The 17479-nt window shown below is 42.8% G+C and overlaps 1 protein-coding gene across 2 annotated transcripts in view; it reads right to left on the bottom strand.

The window, feature by feature from the left end:
- The window catches only part of spryd3 (SPRY domain containing 3), a 40472-nt gene that overhangs the window by 12892 nt on the left and 10101 nt on the right, over positions 1–17479 (bottom strand). Inside the window, exons 6-7 of one of the 2 annotated variants that reach the window (XM_027144877.2) lie at positions 16989–17177; positions 4353–4502 (exon numbers count right to left, since the gene is read on the bottom strand). In XM_027144877.2, the coding sequence (XP_027000678.1) occupies positions 4353–4502; positions 16989–17177 (339 nt within the window). The remainder of the gene's footprint in view (positions 1–4352; positions 4503–16988; positions 17178–17479) is intronic. The other variant, XM_027144879.2, reaches the window with a different exon arrangement.

Here is a 17479-nt window from a genome sequence, read left to right as displayed (position 1 = left end):
TTTTCACCCTACGGTTCTAGTTAAAAACGATCTTCTTCGACGATCTCGGATGAACGTATTACAAACGAAGATTGTACATGTCAAAATGAACCGTTATAATATGTAACTTCATTTTGTAGAAGCTTTTCCTCCATGGTGAACATCTACAAATTGCACACATTGGAATGATTTGTATCAGTGTTTCATATCCACACAGTCAGGAAAGCAATGATCAAAAAAACACCGGACTTGATCGACCCTTTCCAATGAACTACAGAGGGCTGTTGTCGTCCGAACTGGTGGTTAAAACCAGAACACAACTTCCAAAGAACACAAACAGTCATGCTTTTGTCACTGACTCGATCCTATCTGATCCGTGGCAGGAGGGTTACTCTGCGTTATTTGAGCCGCCTGCATTTCCACACTGTGGCAAAATCAACAAGTCGCTGAGAGGCTGTTGATGGAGGTTTGATGCCCATCTCCTAACAGCACGGAGATAAGTCAAGCAGGGAGGCAGGTACAGTACGGGCTCCACGGCAAGGGTATAACGATGTGAGCGTTGAGGGATTCCTTTGTGCCGACCTCTCGTCACTGTCGAATTAGAAATATAAAATGGTTTGCTGGGAGAAAATGTCCCTGGCCTGTGCTGGCCTTGTAAATGAATTAAGTCCTGTGTTTCTGAAAAGGCTTGGAGTTCAAATCAAAGGAAGGAAAGGAAACGGATGTCTCGGGTCAGGAAGGCCAAAGGGTAATAAGAGATGGAGACTGGTTCAGTAACATGCTAAACACCTCCATCTCTTATTACCTCCGATCGGGCCTTTGTCCTGTATCCTAGTGACCGGAAACAAATAGAAGTAGTCAGGAGATACAAACGAGAAGCTGGTGAACTCCCTAACCCTAACCCTAACCCTGGGCCGCGATGCAGTCTAAAAGCATTCAAATGATGTTGCTTTGATTAAGCGGTTCTGAATGAGCTGTTCATTTCTAGTGCTTTATTCCGAGAAAGTGGTTCGTAGGTGCGACGAGCAGGGCGATTCGTTGTTATCATTATGTGTAGTTGCCTGGCGGACAAGTAGGTTCAACAATTAGAGACATCTCACGTAGCCCGAGGAGTGATCGGCCTGATGGTAGAATGATTTTTACTAAACAGATTAATTAGCGTGCACGGATGACAGACGATCTTTTCAGAATCAGAAGCATGCAGGGACATGGAAACACTGACGAAAGCACAACAAGTTTTCACTTTGGTTTCCATGCAACCAAAACATGGAACTGGGCAGGCATGTAGTGGGATAGCTAATTAACTTATTTGTCCATGCCTGCAAGTGCTGTTGAATTGACAAGGAGTACAAGACTGATCTCAAATCAAGTGCCATCCATGTTTCCCTTTGCTTTCTCAATAGCCTTTACCAGATATTTAAAGAGACTGGCTAAAGAATGTTTTTGTTTTTCAGGTATTAGGAGCTACAGAATGTTTATTCAAATGCAAGATTAGATGTCGCCAACTGGTGTACCATGTTCAGGAATGCCAGCTTAGCTAATCAGTCTGACAGCCTGAACAGTACTGGGAAAAGAATAGCGGACGCAGTTTAGTTACCATTCAAAATAAGTGCCAACTTTAAGGGTAGAAGCAGTTGCTTGTGGAAGCAGGTGATGTTGAAGAGGGTTGTTCTTGTGTTCTTACACAGAAACCAAACTGTGAGTTAGATTTTATCAGACTACGAATAATATGTAATATTTTCCAGTGCGCGAAAACGCAGTAGATTTTTGATATAAATCTTGTATAAGATTTGTCTAAGAAGCTTTTTTAAATTAACCAATTAATTTTTTAAGTGGAGGGGAGGGGGGGGGCACGGTGGCTTAGTGGTTAGCACGTTCGCCTCACACCTCCAGGGTCGGGGTTCGATTCCCGCCTCCGCCTTGTGTGTGTGGAGTTTGCATGATCTCCCCGTGCCTCAGGAGTTTCCTCAGGGTACTCTGGTTTCCTCCCCCCGTCCAAAGACGTACATGGTAGGTTGATTGGCATCTCTGGAAAATTGTCCGTAGTGTGTGAGTGTGTGAGTGAATGAGAGTGTGTGTGCCCTGCAATGGGTTGGCACTCCGTCCAGGGTGTATCCTGCCTTGATGCCCGATGACGCCTGAGATAGGCACAGGCTCCCCGTGACCCGAGATGTTCGGATAAGCGGTAGAAAATGAGTGAGAGAGAGTGAATAAACTCTAAACTTTAAATGTCAGCCAAGTCAAACATACTCTGAATTATTTCATTGTAGTTCAATGAACCATCATCATTGATTTTGACAGAATGCAAGGGAGCATCATGTGGGAGACGAGAGTACCAGCCGGTGGGGGAGTGGGTTTGGCTTCTACAGGATGTCAGCTAGGTCACAACTAAATCTTGTAGCTCAAAATTTCCAAACTCTGTTGTCCAAGCTCAAATGTCCAAGCTCAAGCAAATTCAGAATGTCTACTACTGAGTTAAGTCGAACGCAGCGTTAAGATTGTAGAGTTCGAAGCACTTTGAACAACCGTCAGTACTATTGAGCGACGACCTGTTAAATGAGGGGCTCCTGTGCACAAGAACACAAAAAAGTTGGCAGGTCTGTCTTATTAGCAGCTTGTAAGCATGCGTGTGATGATCTCTCAGACACAGGATGCTGTGCGAAGCTTAACGTCCAATGCAAGTAAACAGTATTTAAGGAGCCCTGCAATTACCTGCTTTATCACCTTTGTTGCCCTTTGCGACATAATACAATACAGATGCTTAAAGGCTGCTATGTACCATGGGAAGTTACAGCACCTTTGATAAACCTTGCCACCCCTACCGTAGACCGACTTTACCATTCCTTCCCAAATTCCCCACAATTACCCCCCCTTCCCCATGAAGGACATCGAAGTCATGCTCAACCCTTCAGTTGACAAGCATGTTTACTGTCTGCGGTTGCAGACCTGAGAGTAATTAGCCCAACAAGGTTCACGGCCACCCTGAGACAAGAGGCAGGAAGACGAGTCAGCAGTTAAAATGATTGAGGATAACTAAGAGGACCGAGCAGAACTGTTTATGTGTAAAGACAACAGTAAGAGGAGTCGGTGATTTTAACTAGGAAAGTGATTTATCCGTTTGTTGCCGCGTCGTTTAGACGAGCCTTTTGATTACGTTTGGACTCCGACTTCATGGAAAAAATTCTCTGCTCCGAGCACAGACTTCGAGTGTTGCACAGACAGTGCTGAGTGTTCTTTTCCTCTGCATGTCTCATGTGGTGGAAAGAGCAAGAGGTGATTTGTCACGAGGCTGCTCCACATTTAACGTGCTCCGCCTCGGGGCAGGTGAAAATGGATGATGCACCATGTGTGGTTCCACTGTACGGTACTCAATACAAAGGCAAGGAAGCAATGAGGATTTCAAAAGGCCTCAGCAAAATTTCCACATTTGAGAGACAAATATGACTAAATGTATTAATTCTACAGATCTACATAAGGACATTTTCCAAGATTAAGCCAGATTTATATTTACACATATTTCGTTTGCATGCTCCAAACCAACAAGTGCTAGCATTTTAAAACCGGCTTCCATCAGTGGTGAAATAATAGGTGACTAATTCGGTGAGTTTTGTTTTGTTGTTTGCAAAATAAATGAAGTAACTGTGTTAACTGGTAAGTGTTTAAACATCTTAATGAAGCACACGGAAGTCAATAAATTACAGCACGTCAAACTCCGAGATCACAATGACTTTGACTTTATTTCAACTGTAGCAGGTTGTCGATGGCGAAACCATAAAAATAAATAAGTAAATAAAGAGAGAAAGAAAAAAAATTTAAGTTAGTTTAGTTGTTTAAGCATAAAAATTTTAAGTTTTACCCCAAAAACATTTGCGCAACTTTTGCTAATGTTAATAATATACAAAGGCTTACGAAGAAAGCATGGATGGATGGATGGATGGATGGATGGATGGATGGAAGAGGTGGACAGATAAACAAAGGAGAGGAACTGAAGGAAAAAGGGAACTGAAAAAAGGAACAGCGAGGTGGGAGGAATGAGGGAGAGGGATAAAGGAAAGAAGGACAAAAGGAAAGCAAAAGAAACAAAAAAAGGGAAGGAAGGAATAAAGGAAAACGAGGAAAACAAGGTGGGGAGGATAGAAGGAGGGAAGGAAGAACAGAAAAGAAAAAAAGAAGTAAAGAATGGGCAATGGATGGATGAAGAGTGAGAGGAAGAAATGGAGGAAAAGAAAGAAAGAAATGAAAGAAAGATGAAGAAGACAAAGATAAATTAGGAAAGAAAAAAGAAAAGTTCCAGTTTAGGCCACACCCACTTCTGTGTTAAACCCCTACAAGGTGTACTATAGATGCTAAACCATGCTGTGTAGTTTACTTACTCTTCGAGCGAGGCCCAGTGCAATGTAGCACTTCTCTCCAGGGTCCACAATCTCTACCTCGAAGTAGTGGCTCCGTGTACAGAGAGGCTGGCGAGCCTGAGCAAGTCCAACGTCCATGATGCTCTTTCCCTTTCCTACATACTCCAGCAGCTGTGAAGACAAACACCAGCACGGTTACTCACCACCACCCGCAATGAGCTGAATCATAGTTACTCAGATCACCGCACAACTGAGAAAGTGCAACGGAGATTAATAAAAGCTAACAAAAGCTTTTCACTGAATCAAAACAATTTGATGTTTTTCCTCCATTTTCCATCTGTTCCACTAAACAAATTCATTCATTTTCTACCGCTTATCCGAACTTCTCGGGTCACGGGGAGCCTGTGCCTATCTCAGGCATCATCGGGCATCGAGGCAGGATACACCCTGGACGGAGTGCCAACCCATCGCAGGCGACACACACACACTCTCATTCACTCACACACTACGGACAATTTTCCAGAGATGTTAATCAACCTAGCATGCATGTCTTTGGACCCGGGGAGGAAACCGGAGTACCCGGAGGAAACCCCCGAGGCACGTGGAGAACATGCAAACTCCGCGCACACAAGGCAGAGGCGGGAATCGAACCCCCAACCCTGGAGGTGTGAGGCGAACGTGCTAACCACTAAGCCACCGTGCCCACTACCCACTTAATAAATTAAAAAATAAATAAAAAACAATAATACAAACTAAATTAAATCTGTGAGAAATTGAAATTCTTTCAATTTTATTTTTAATGAAAACATTTTTTCCCACTTCGACTTTCTCACAGCAAATTGTTTATTAAAGTAATAAAGCGATCATGTTGTTAACCGTTTTATTTGCATAAAGGGGTCTCCTGACCTGACAGAGCTACAGCATGTCAAAGCTTTGAGCTGAAAATAACCTGCTGTAATATTTAGACTGGATGAGGTAAGAGGTTGTCAAAGGGAAAACAGCATTAATAAACAAGTCGTAAAAAAAAACCCCTCAGTTTATGAACGTGTAATGGTTTAGAAGTACATAGTGGCGATTAGGGCGGCGGTGAGGATCATAACATTTTCCCCTCGTTAAATTAACGACAAATTAATAGCAATTTTGACTTAATATAGTGATGCTATTTTTCTACGCCTTAATTCTGATCAATCATCCAAAAAAACCTCCTGTTGTTACAGAACTTCTTGCAAATGGCCACCGATCAATCAACAAACAAAGGGACTAAATAACACCAGGTGTAAAATCACTGCGTAAATTTTTCGTTGGCTGCGTTCACTGGACACTAAGTGTTTTTGTAAGACCGGTGTAATGGAGTGTAGAGACTTGAAGCCAGTCTCTGGATGGAGTTTTGAAGCCAGTTTCCTCAGAATAAAACTGCCAAGATTCAAAAGATATTCTGAAGCCGCAGATCGGACTCGAACTGCTTCGAATGTTCTTTTTCGAGCACCGAACAGTGCTGGTGTTTGTTTCCTGTTTGCGAAGGAACGCCAAAGTAACCGGCTGACTCACAGAGAAAACAGGTGTGGTAATCGAACCGTGAGACAGGAGGACGTGTTGTTTACGGACCCGGCTAGCTTTACTTCAGATATATACTACAGTAGTCTAAGCAGAATTTCCACAATCTGCCTTCTTCGGCAAAATTTTAAATCGGACTTGTTTCTATTCTCGCGTGTTCCTTTTAACTTTGTGTAATCTTCTGAGAAGCTTCGTAGTCTAACATAGTAAGGATTTCAAGAAGACTGACACAAAGTCTTGTATAAATAAGTGGTGTCTCCTTTACCTCCCTATGATATGAACTCCAAGAAATTTGCCAAAAAACTAAAAATAAAAAAATATCTTACCACACAAAAACTGCTAAAATTGAACAAAGCTAGCCTGGTTTCTTTGCTAATACCAGCTTCAAATTCTAACTAGTGGTAAATATTATTTTTCTTTGGTTTGATTAAATGTTTTTTTTGTTTGTTTGTTTGTTTTGTAGATTAAATCATTTTCACCCAAATTCATTAAATAATCATTTCACCAGGTTTCTTTTTAAATTCACTGTAAAAAAAAAAAAAAAAAAAAAAAAAAAAAAATTGAGCATAATTTCTGGCTTTCGCTTTTAACTGCGTAAGATTTTGACACATTATCATTCCCCCGTGTAGAAGTTTTGTTGTTTGTTTTTCCAGCCGGAGTATTTCTGACTCATCAGTTAATTCCCCTCATAAACTCTGAAAGCAAGTAGTAACACAAGAAAGAAGACAAGAAAACATATAAAATGTGGCATGCAGAAGGACGACAGAACTGCCCAGGACACTCGTCCCATCTTTTGTTCTTTCCTCACAGAACAAAGGCGCTTAAACCGACCCACAACACAGCAGTGTAATGACTTTCAGATTTTAAACACTCTTCATTAATTGCCCCAAAGTTTCCATTCACAATGTCAAAATCACCATATGCCCAAGCAATGGAAACAAACCTCCAACACCATTTACAACTCTTTGGATCCTTGTTTACCCGAGAGTGACTGCTGCTCAGACGGTCTGACAGACGTACGAGGCTAGGAGAAAGATAAAAAAACAAAACAAAACAACGTGCGAGTACACGATCCTGAACTAGCCTTTTGTGTATTTTTTAAATTAGCTTTATTTATTCTATTAAGTTTGACGCTGTGCTTCTCGCGAGTGTCTTCTGTTGCATTCGACTAAACATGGGTGAAGGTCCAGGAACGAAAGATTTCTTTCTTACAACGATGATAAGTTTTTAAACGTTTTTAATTACTAAAGACAATTACTTCACGGCTTTTAAGAGGAATCCGCCGTAATTATGTTTTGTGTCGTTATTATCGCTTTTGATTTCAAGCACGTCGGATTAGCATCGTGGACTCTGAATACATGAGAATCACTGTATATTTCTTAGTCTGTTTTTTTTTACCTAAACGTTTCTGTTTTCTTTAAAAAAAAAAAAAAAAGCTGTCTCGCAGGTGAGCTAATCAAACCAGAAAGGGAAATAAACCGCTTTTGCGAAGCCTTACTCCTTACTGATCCGATGGTGCCGATGTCTCGATGAGTCGACTTTAGCAGAATCGTTTGCATAATATCGGAATAAGAGTTTCTGTTACAAAAGCTATGTAGGGTTTAGCTTTAGAAAACTAAAGTCAAGGTTTTTTTTCTTGTTTATTGAGTCAACTTATCGTTCGTGCCATGAATCCTTGAACATTGCTAATCGATCCCCCAGACTGCAGCGGAACCTGAGGATGAGTGTCCCGACCTTCCTCGGTTAAATGTTTCAACAAACTGAAGTAAGCAAAAACTAGAAGGTATGAATCTGATTTGAAAAAGCACACTGAGGTTAGTGTTTGCTAACGTGAACCAGCTGTGTACTATTTAGGTCCTGGTAGAAATTAGTATCAGTCACTTGTCTTGCTGGTTGCTTTGTATTTCTACTGTTTGGATAAGAGCGTCTGCAAAACGTACATGGAGATAAATACGATTCCCTCTCGCACGAGTCTGGTGTGCCTGTTATTGATCTAAATTTTACAATTTCTTCATCCGCATAACTTCCACTAAAGCACGCCAAAGTGTTTGTTCATGCAAAACGTTTCGAGGTTTTCGTTGTTCGGATCCGTCTCCGCCGTCTGCTTCTATTCTCGTCTGTCAGGATCAGTTTTTTTTTTGCTTGTTCTCTGCTCCTGCTGATGTTTCTACTTTCTAGAGTACCGTTCGTACCAAGTGCTTTTTTATCCCAACGTGAAAATTCCTTGAGTCACACCTTCCTGCCCACTCAGTGCTGAGTAACGGGGAGGCTGGCTACTCCCGGCGGCACCCGACAGCTCCTGGCACGCTCTGGTGACAGCATTGACAGATCCGAACTGCTCACAGCCGCTCTCATCTGCAGCCCTTCTGCTTGTTTTGTTGAGCTGCTGCCTGGGCAACAGGTGCACTGCTGCGAACCTGCTTTCTGGAGCATCTTGTTGGAGGAGGAGAATATTAGCTGGCTTCATCCCGAGCACTCCTGACATTTGTACAATCGGTCTGCTGGACTCGTTTTGACTTGCTCGTCACCCGGTGATTTATTATGACGAAACTCATGAAGACATCTCGTGCCATTAAAACAAGAATCGAGTGGAGCCTTTTCAAGTGTCTTTACAGTAACCTTGTATGCACTCTAAAAGGAGAGGCACTTCAATCTAAAAGGCTTGATGGTGCACTTGCACGCTCGCTCTTATGTATGTGCCACTCAAGGTTTCCAAGGAGTTCCAAAATATTTCTGAAGCTCTTAAGCAAATGCATCTCAACACCCTCTAAAGGAAACCTGAACAAGTGATCATTCTTAAAAACCCAGGCATTAGCATGACTGCGAGGCTTAAAGATCCTCGTAAAACACACCTGTGTTTAAAACTTCATTGCGAAGATCAGTGTAAAATTTAATAGTACAGGAGATCAGAGCCAAATCGACTGTTGAATACTCTGATAGGTTGAAAGGTGGTGAATCATTTTCTAGAACAGCAGCTGTGACAGGAGAGCCCAGGGGCTACAAGAGTTTAATATTGTACAGAAAATAAAAAATGTAATCAATGTTTGCCAATGGAAGATAATCAACTTGATATTTTTTGCTTTTGCATATGCACCGATCAGCCACAATACAAAAAACACCTGCTTAATATTGTGCAGGTTCCCGTTGTGCTGCCAAAACACCTTTGACCCTTTCAAGAGATGGACACCACAACACCTCTAAAGTTACCTCTGTAGCATCAGGCACGAAGACGTTTGTAGTAGAGGTCTTCACGGGTCCACTTAACCCGAGGTCCAACACAAGACCCGAGCGGGTTCGGGTCTAAACGTTTCACGTGTGCCTCGGACACTAGTCGGGTATAATAATAGCGGCATCGGGTCTCGGGTAATTAAAAATGATAAAGTGTTTTACAGACCGGGCCCGAGAAGACCCGGACTAATGTATCTCGCGTGTGTGCATCGACTCGAGTCCTTTTCCAACCTCTCCTCTGTTTGCCAAGACCGCTTGCGACATCGTGTTGCTGGCGGTAAGCTAATTTTTGTTGAAACAGACCTGGACATTCGGGTCCAGTCGGGTAAAAAAAAATTTTTTAAATTGCCAAACGGTCGGGTCGGACTCGGGTCTAATTTTTTTGGGTTTGTCTCGGGTCGGGTCTTTCTTAAAAAAGAATAATTATGCACGTTGGGTTTCGTTAAAAATTATTCGGGTTACTTTGGGTCGGGTACATTTACCTAAAGTTTGCAGAATATCCTTTCCTGTAAGTCCTGTAAGTTGTGAGGTAAAACAAGCATGGATCAGACCTCCTTGACCAGCACATCCACAAACCTTAATGACCTTGGAGGCCAAGGTCATGCTCCTCTCAAACCACTCCTGAGCAATGTTTGCAGTGTTGCAGTGTGTATTATCCTGCTGTAAGAGGTCACTGGCGTGGTCATGACTTGGTCTGCATCAACCTTTAGGTAGGTGGTACGTGCCATATTCATGTAGATAAGTACATCCACATGAACGGCAGGGCACAAGGTTTTCAGACAGAACATTGCCCAGAGCACTGCAATGCCTCGGCTGGCTTTCCAGACCAGGCGTCTTACTTCCGTTGCTCCATGTTTGAGTTCTGATTCTCAAATGCACTTTGTAGGTGTTTCAGTGGTGGGCAGGAGTCAGTATGGGCACTTTGATCTCTCTGCAGCTACACTGTGTGTTCTGACTACATCAGTTACAGTAGCTCTTCTGTGGGATTGGACCAGATGAGCTGCTTGCTCAAGGGCACCTCAGTCGTGGTATTGTCAGCCCGAGACTCGAACCCGCGACCTTAGGGTTAGGAGTCAAACTCCCCCCGGGAACTTTTGGAGGATCACGGTCCTATCCGACCTCTTCCATGTCTATGACTGGCTAGTAAAACAGCTGAAAGAGAGAGAGAGTGAGAGAGAGAGCGAGAGAGAGAGAGAGAGAGAGAGAGAGAGAGAGACAGTATGCCATCACTCCCATTCAGATAGCATGACAAATTTTGCTCCTTTTGCCACTTGAGAGCCATTTCTATATTTTTGAAGGTGAACGTTACCTCAGGTTAGCATTTGTTACATAAAATGAAACAAACACGATACATAAACAAAGGGTGTGGATAAACAAGTCTTTATTGTTACGTTCTCAACGGGATTAAAAGATCTGGGCTCTAAAATAGGTTTTTATTTCCTTTAAACAAAGCAGCAAAGAGGAGATTAAAATCTGGAAGTGAAATCCTCAGCCCTCTCTCTGCGCTTCCTCTCCAGCCTTGCACTGCCCTATATAAATCCATTCCACACATGATTTAAGGACCATAATTGCTGGCAGCAGAAGCCTTGTCCGACCTCCGACTGCTAATCGCCAGGCGCTTCTACGGCTGCGGCTAATCGTTTTATGGTATTGAGCAACAATTGAACTCGAGCATGTCTCCGAGCTCTGCAAATCCTTTTGATGCTTTCGGCAGAAACACGGCATACGTACAGTAGTAAAGTCTTAACTCCGCTCCTGAGACTCTCGGAGTTGCTTTCTGTTGAGAAAACCTCCAGAACAATAATCGTTTAGAAGAGTTTAGAAGAAAAACTTCTGGCCTTGGACTATGTAGGAAACTTTAAGGGGTTTTGAGTTGTTAAGTTGAGCTCCCAGAGGCTGAACATGGCTGGAAGGCATACAGCGAGCAATCTGCTTTCAATTTGAATTAAAAAAAAAAAGAGAGAGAGAGAATAAAAACCGTAAAAGCCAGATATAGACAATTTTCCTGAACGAGACCCAAAGATTATACCTACTCTATTAAAAAAAATACATACATATGACATCAAAATTTCTTTATATTCTCTCCAAACTTTATGTTCTTATACTGACACAATCATGCATGTGATTTTCTTCAAGAACAAATGGCCCGAATCACAAATGACTCATTTCTCTCCAGAGTCTCTCTTTAACAAGACAGTCACACACCCACAGTGGAAATTGCTCTTGCTAAAGCACGTTAGCAGACCTCACACCGCCGGCAACGAAAGTCTGAGCTTCCTTTTCACTCCCGCGCTCTCGTTCTCAGAGAAGAGCGAAACTAAAAGTCGCATGCTGCTAAAGTTTACTGGAAGGAGACAAACCGTTTTGTTCTCTGGAAGCTGGGTCATTATCTGTACTTAGAATCCAGTGGACTGAATGATAAATAAAAGTCTCTGAGACGTCGCCGGATGGATGAGAGTCGAAACGATCCAGACGTAAAACAATGTGAGCAGAAATATACAAAAAAACAAAACAAACAAACGGATTTCACCACAAAAACCGCAGTGTACTTCGGTGGCTCTTAATATTCTTGTTTGTTTGTTTTTTTCCCTCCTCACAAAACTGTGATTTGCAAATCCGCTTCAGTGAATTCTGCCGACTTTACTTGCGTTTGGTTTTGAATTAAAATCGTAAATAATGCTAGATTGTTGCTCTTTAGGATCACTTCCTGAAGCGTAATACAGCGGCAGGACAAACCGGCGGCATTTCGACTCTCCGTGGAAGGAGTCTCCGGAGGTGAATATGTTTTCAGGATGGACAATATTTTTTGCAGCTTCTCAGAAAAGGTGGGAAAAAAAAGAGGACAAAAAAAAGTGATGCTGGCAATTGAACATGCGTCGATAGCTGCTGTAGCGCAAGGGATAACGTTAACCGAACGCTTCACAGACGTCCCACAGCAAGAGAGGATAAGATTCCGAATCCGTGTGGCCTCTGAGGACAACAATCTTCTAATCGACACATGATTCTCAGACTGTTTTTGACTGTCGAAAGGACATTACGCATAACAACACACACTGTTGTTTATAACAGTTTATAATCACACCCTCCAGTGTCACCCAAATGAGGATGAGGTTCACTTTTGAGTCTGGTTCCTCTCAAGGTTTCTTCCTCTTTCATCACAGGGAGTTTTTTCCTCACAACAGTCGCCTCAGACTTGTTCATGAGGGATAAATACAAACACGTTTAAATATAAGACTAATATTAATCTTGACCTTTTTGTTCTAGAATTTCTTCTGTTCTGTGAAGCAGCTTTGAGACAATGTCCACTGTTAAACGTGCTATACGGATGAAACGGAATTGAATACACATGGATAATTTATTAAAAAACAAAGGAAAAGCACAAAACCGGTGGATTCGTGCCAGGGTTCGTCACAGCAAACCCATCGCCGAGATCTTTTCCTAGACAGAACGTCTACGAGAGTTTTATATGATATGACATTTTTCATACGACAGGACGACAGATTTTTGAAGTTTCTTTGCGAGACTTTAATAGTCGATGGAATCATTTTTTTTTTACATATTATAAGATGTTCCAGAGTGCCAGGGTGGTGTAGCTTATTTAAACTCGACTGTTTAAATAAAATACCGTGAATAAATGTATAGAGATTTCTCAGATTCGAAATAATATTTCTTGTTTGCTGCGATAACATGGTGATCGTTTGCATGCCTAATACGAGTGTGTGTGTGTGTGTGTGTGTGTGTGTGTGTGTGTGTGTGTGTGTGTGTGTGTGTTAGCTGGCAGGAAACAGAAGGACAAAACCGAGAGAGAGAGAGAGGAAGAGAGAGGGAGAGACAGATAGATAGACACAGACAGATAGATAGACAGATAGAGTTAGTCTAGGCCTCCAGCAGGGATTTAAAGGTCAGGCAGAGCCGCCGCTGTGGCACTGTGAGCTGTGATCTCTGCCATGTGCTCGCGTGGAGTAGCACGTACGCACCGGCACCACCCAATCACTTCCTCATACAAACAGTGCACACAGAGAGAGAGAGAGAGAGAGAGAGAGAGAGAGAGAGAGAGAGAGAGAGAGAGAGAGAGAGAGAGAGAAACAACCAGAGTTTGCTGCTTCGGCTTTGCTCCGCTCAGAGTAGCTGCAGGTATAGCAGTCATTTTTCATCAGTAATGACATCATTACACACAGCAGCACCACTTATTACATTTTGGCAGAAGGCAGAAAGTGTAGTGAGAAGACTTTCCAGCTCTCTGACCGTTCTGCATGACTAACTGCGGCCCTTGTGTACAGTTGGCAGAAAGAGAGAAAAAAAAAAGTCACAGAAACCGCAGCGCCACAACAACGCGATCTTTCATTAACGCTATACATCTAAAATAAATATAAAACACTGAAAGAAAAAACACAAATTCGGCGACTTTTTCTCCCTTGCTCAGCTTCACTCGGAGACGTCGGTCGCTCGAGTTCGACGTAGATTGATTACTTACTTCTTACAGCTTCAAACAGCCGTTCGCTCTAATAAGAAGAGCACAAAGGCACAAAGTCAACGATCCTGAAGACTTTCACATGGCGGGAAAACTAAATGCTGATCTTTGTTATCGAGAGATGACACCAAGAATGAAATTAAATCCTAAATAAAAGTTCTTTACAAAAGTGTAACTGTTTATTAAAAGCCTAAGTAGCAGTAATTCTGTCTATTCTGTTTTATTTGAACTATATTATCCTATATCTTATTTTACTTTTTTTTTTGACAGTCGGTTGAAAAGCATTTCTTTATTTTTTTTGGTTGTCTGTTGAATCGTGCCCCAGTGAATTAACTGTAATATTTTGTTGTAGAGATTTAAAGCTAGAGAAATAAGTAAAATACATGTAAATATTCCTCACGGTTATAGAGTTAACACCAAACTACATGCAATACCTGCTCATCTAACCAGGAGCTGATGTTCCACTGGTAATTAATGTAAACAGAGCAAATAAAGGTCTCGGCTGCACGGGAGGCAACAAGTCGAGGCTCTGTGCGTACGGCGGCTCAACCCTCCTCCTATCCACCTCGTAAAATACAAACCGGTCAGAGGAGCTGAACACAGAAATGCCCCTTTTCCTCCAAAAAGAACCGGGTGCTGGTTCAGAGCTGGTGCTGGTTCAAGGTTGGTTCCACTGGCGAACCTTCTAAGAACCGGTTTGCCTTTCCACCGGTTAGAGAGCCGTCACAGAGCCGAGTCTGACGTCACTATATACGTGTCACGGTACACGGCAACGTTAGCACAGCAGCGACAAACACAACATCGACAATGGCGGATTTTGCTTTACTGTTAATGCTCATGGCTTTGTGAACCTACATTAGCATCTAAACGCGGCGAATCCGACGTGTACGTGCAGCTCCGTGTAATCTGTATAAACGGAGGTTGTAATCGAGAATGACGGAAAGTACGTAACATAATTTTATCATTAACACAGAAAAAAGTTTGCCTTAGCATGTAGCTACCTACTATCATGTGTGCTGATAAGTGATCATATTGCGCTAAAGTAAAAGTGTATTAAACATTAGTATACTTAAGGTATATTATCAAATATGCTAACAGTAGCCCCGCCCACAGCCCCGCCCACAGCTCCTGACGCAACCGGTTCTTAAGTCTAGACCAGCAACGTTTTGGTGCTACTCAAGAACCACTTTTCTTGGTTCAGAGCCGGAGCTTTGGCGGTCGAAACTGAAAGAACTGGTTCTAAATTAGGCTCCGAACCTGCACTCGAACTGCCTCGGTGGAAAAGGGGCAAAAGCGAGGTGTAGATACACACTAGTGGGCCGGTGTATTTGCCAAGTGTAATACAGGCTACATCTTAAAAAAATATGCTGCATTTATACGCAAAAAAAAGGCTTTCTGAGGTAACGGCCCTTGACTTTAAGCACGGACTTTAAGCAAGAAAAAAAAGAGATCGATAAAACGCTCGGTAATCAGTAAAGTCCCAGTGCTAAAGAACAAAATCTAAAGCACAAGCAGTATTCTAAACCACAGTCTGACTAAAACCACTAACAACTCCCCCCACCACACACACACACACACACACACACACACACACACACACACATTCAATAATACTCTTCCTGACCTGCTTTTCATCTGACTGCGAGGTCTCAGTATTAGTATTAGACCGCACCTAGCAGTCTGAGTAGTCTGTACTGGAGAAATGGAAATTTTTGGCTGAAATCGAAATTCGGAGCCAAAAGCCAAAACCTGAAACAACAAAAGTTCCCTTTTCTCCCTTAAATTTTGAAAATTGAGTCGTACAACCAGCGTACGTTTATCTGAAAGGTCTCTCGCACGTAGTGTTTGGGCCCTATAAAGTGAGCTAAGTCATTGTTGTCCTCCACCAGGTTTGCTCTGACTGCTGCTTAAGCTGTAGTGCATGTTTTATTGGATGTCTCAGATTGTTTAGTAGCAAGAAATTAAATCGGTTAAAAATCTGCACCTCTGGAACATCTCGTAATTACTGTTACAGAGTCACGCTTGAGAAGTGGCCGAGTGTTTGCGGCTCGCTCTGTCGCACCCGTCAGTCTTCGCACCCACACACAACTTACCTGGAGATTATTGCCAAATTGTTCATCGTGCTGATGAGTGCTGGTGGGGAAATCGCAAGCATCCGTGACATCAGTATGCGGCTTAGCGGACTTGACAGGTTAACGGCGAGAGCAATAACAACATCGCCGCCTGACGACAATTCAAGCAAATCGCTCGTGTCTCGAGCACCCGAACAACCAAACTGTGTTCCTTAGCAGCAAAAAAAGTGCTGAGCGGTCAGACGTTAAACTCCACTCTGTCAGAACATGCCGTTATCAGTTGTGTGTGAAGGAACAGGTGAGCATGTGTAGACCTCCTTCACCTTCTCCTTCTCCTACACCTTCATGTTCTCTTACACCTTCTCCTTCTCCTACACCTTCTCCTTCATCTTCATGTTCTCTTACACCTTCTCCTTCACCTTTTTCACCTTTACCTTCTCCTTCACCTTCTGTTTCAACTTCACCTTCATGTTCTCATACACCTTCTCATTCCCTTACACCTTGTCGTTCTCTTACACCTTCACCTTTTTCACCTTTACCTTCTCCTTCCCCTTCTGTTTCAACTTCTCCTTCACGTTCTCTTACACCTTCTGCTTCTCTTACACCTTCTGCTTCACCTTTTTCACCTTTACCTTCACCTTCTGTTTCAACTTCACCTTCATGTTCTCTTACACCTTCTGCTTCTCTTACTCCTTCTCCTTCACCTTCTCCTTCATGTTCTCTTACACCTTCACCTTCACCTTTACCTTCACGTTATCTTACACCTTCTCCGTCACCTTTTTCACCTTCTCCTTCACCTTTTGTTTCAACTTCACCTTCACGTTCTCTTACACCTTCTGCTTCTCTTACTCCTTCTCCTTCACATTCTCTTACACCTTCTCCTTCACCTTCTCATTCTCTTACACCTTCTCCTTCACCTTGTCCTTCACGTTCTCTTACACCTTCTCCTTCACCTTGTCCTTCACGTTCTCTTACACCTTCTCCTTCACCTTCTCCTTCACATTCTCTTACACCTTCTCCTTCACCTTCTCCTTCACCTTCACATTCTCTTACACCTTCTCCTTCACCTTGTCCTTCACCTTGTCCTTCACGTTCTCTTACACCTTCTCCTTCACCGAGGTAGGTTTACACAGATGCTGGAAAGCACCACAGTTGTGCACATCTCCAGCATCTCCTTCAACTCAAAATGATTACTTACTAAAATAAGACCAAAACGATCAGAATTTAATGCTTACAGCCAGCAACAAGGCTGATGTTTTTCCTCTTGGTTTTTCCCCCCAATCGTTGTTCGTGTAAAAGCAGTAAACGTGATATGACGATGTTTCAGCTCACCGTTCCGCAGACTCGGATGTCATACATTCGTCCCCATTCGTCCTCGTGGCTGTCCACCATCATGATGCTGTCCTCCTCGTCCGTGCCCCACTCAGCCTGCAGGTTCAAACGCACCTCCTCCCCCAGAGAGTGCATGCCGATGGCAGGGAAAAGGCCGCCTGGAGCCACCGGCACCACCACCGAACCCACCTGATTCATTAACAGGATTTTTTTTAGTTAAGTAGAAAAAAAAAACGAAACGATGGAAAAAGGAATAAACACCTCCTGATCGTCGCTTGCATTGCCTATTGTACTGTAATTGTTTGCAGGCCATTAGTATTAAATGATTGCGTAGAACGGAAAGTCAGAACGGGGGCGATCGGTTTACGAGACATGTGTCTCTTGTGCAAGAGCAATGAGAAGCTTGTGCTGTGGAATGAAGCCTCGATTCCTGTTGGTCTGGAACTCGGCTGATGGAAAGCACGGCATTGTTAACTGCTGCTGCTGCTTTA

The sequence above is a fragment of the Tachysurus fulvidraco genome, chromosome 23 (genome assembly GCF_022655615.1).
Source record: "Tachysurus fulvidraco isolate hzauxx_2018 chromosome 23, HZAU_PFXX_2.0, whole genome shotgun sequence".
Lineage (NCBI taxonomy): Eukaryota > Metazoa > Chordata > Actinopteri > Siluriformes > Bagridae > Tachysurus > Tachysurus fulvidraco.
The sequence above is the reverse complement of the archived record's forward strand: the minus strand, read 5'-3'. Positions and strand labels throughout refer to the sequence as shown.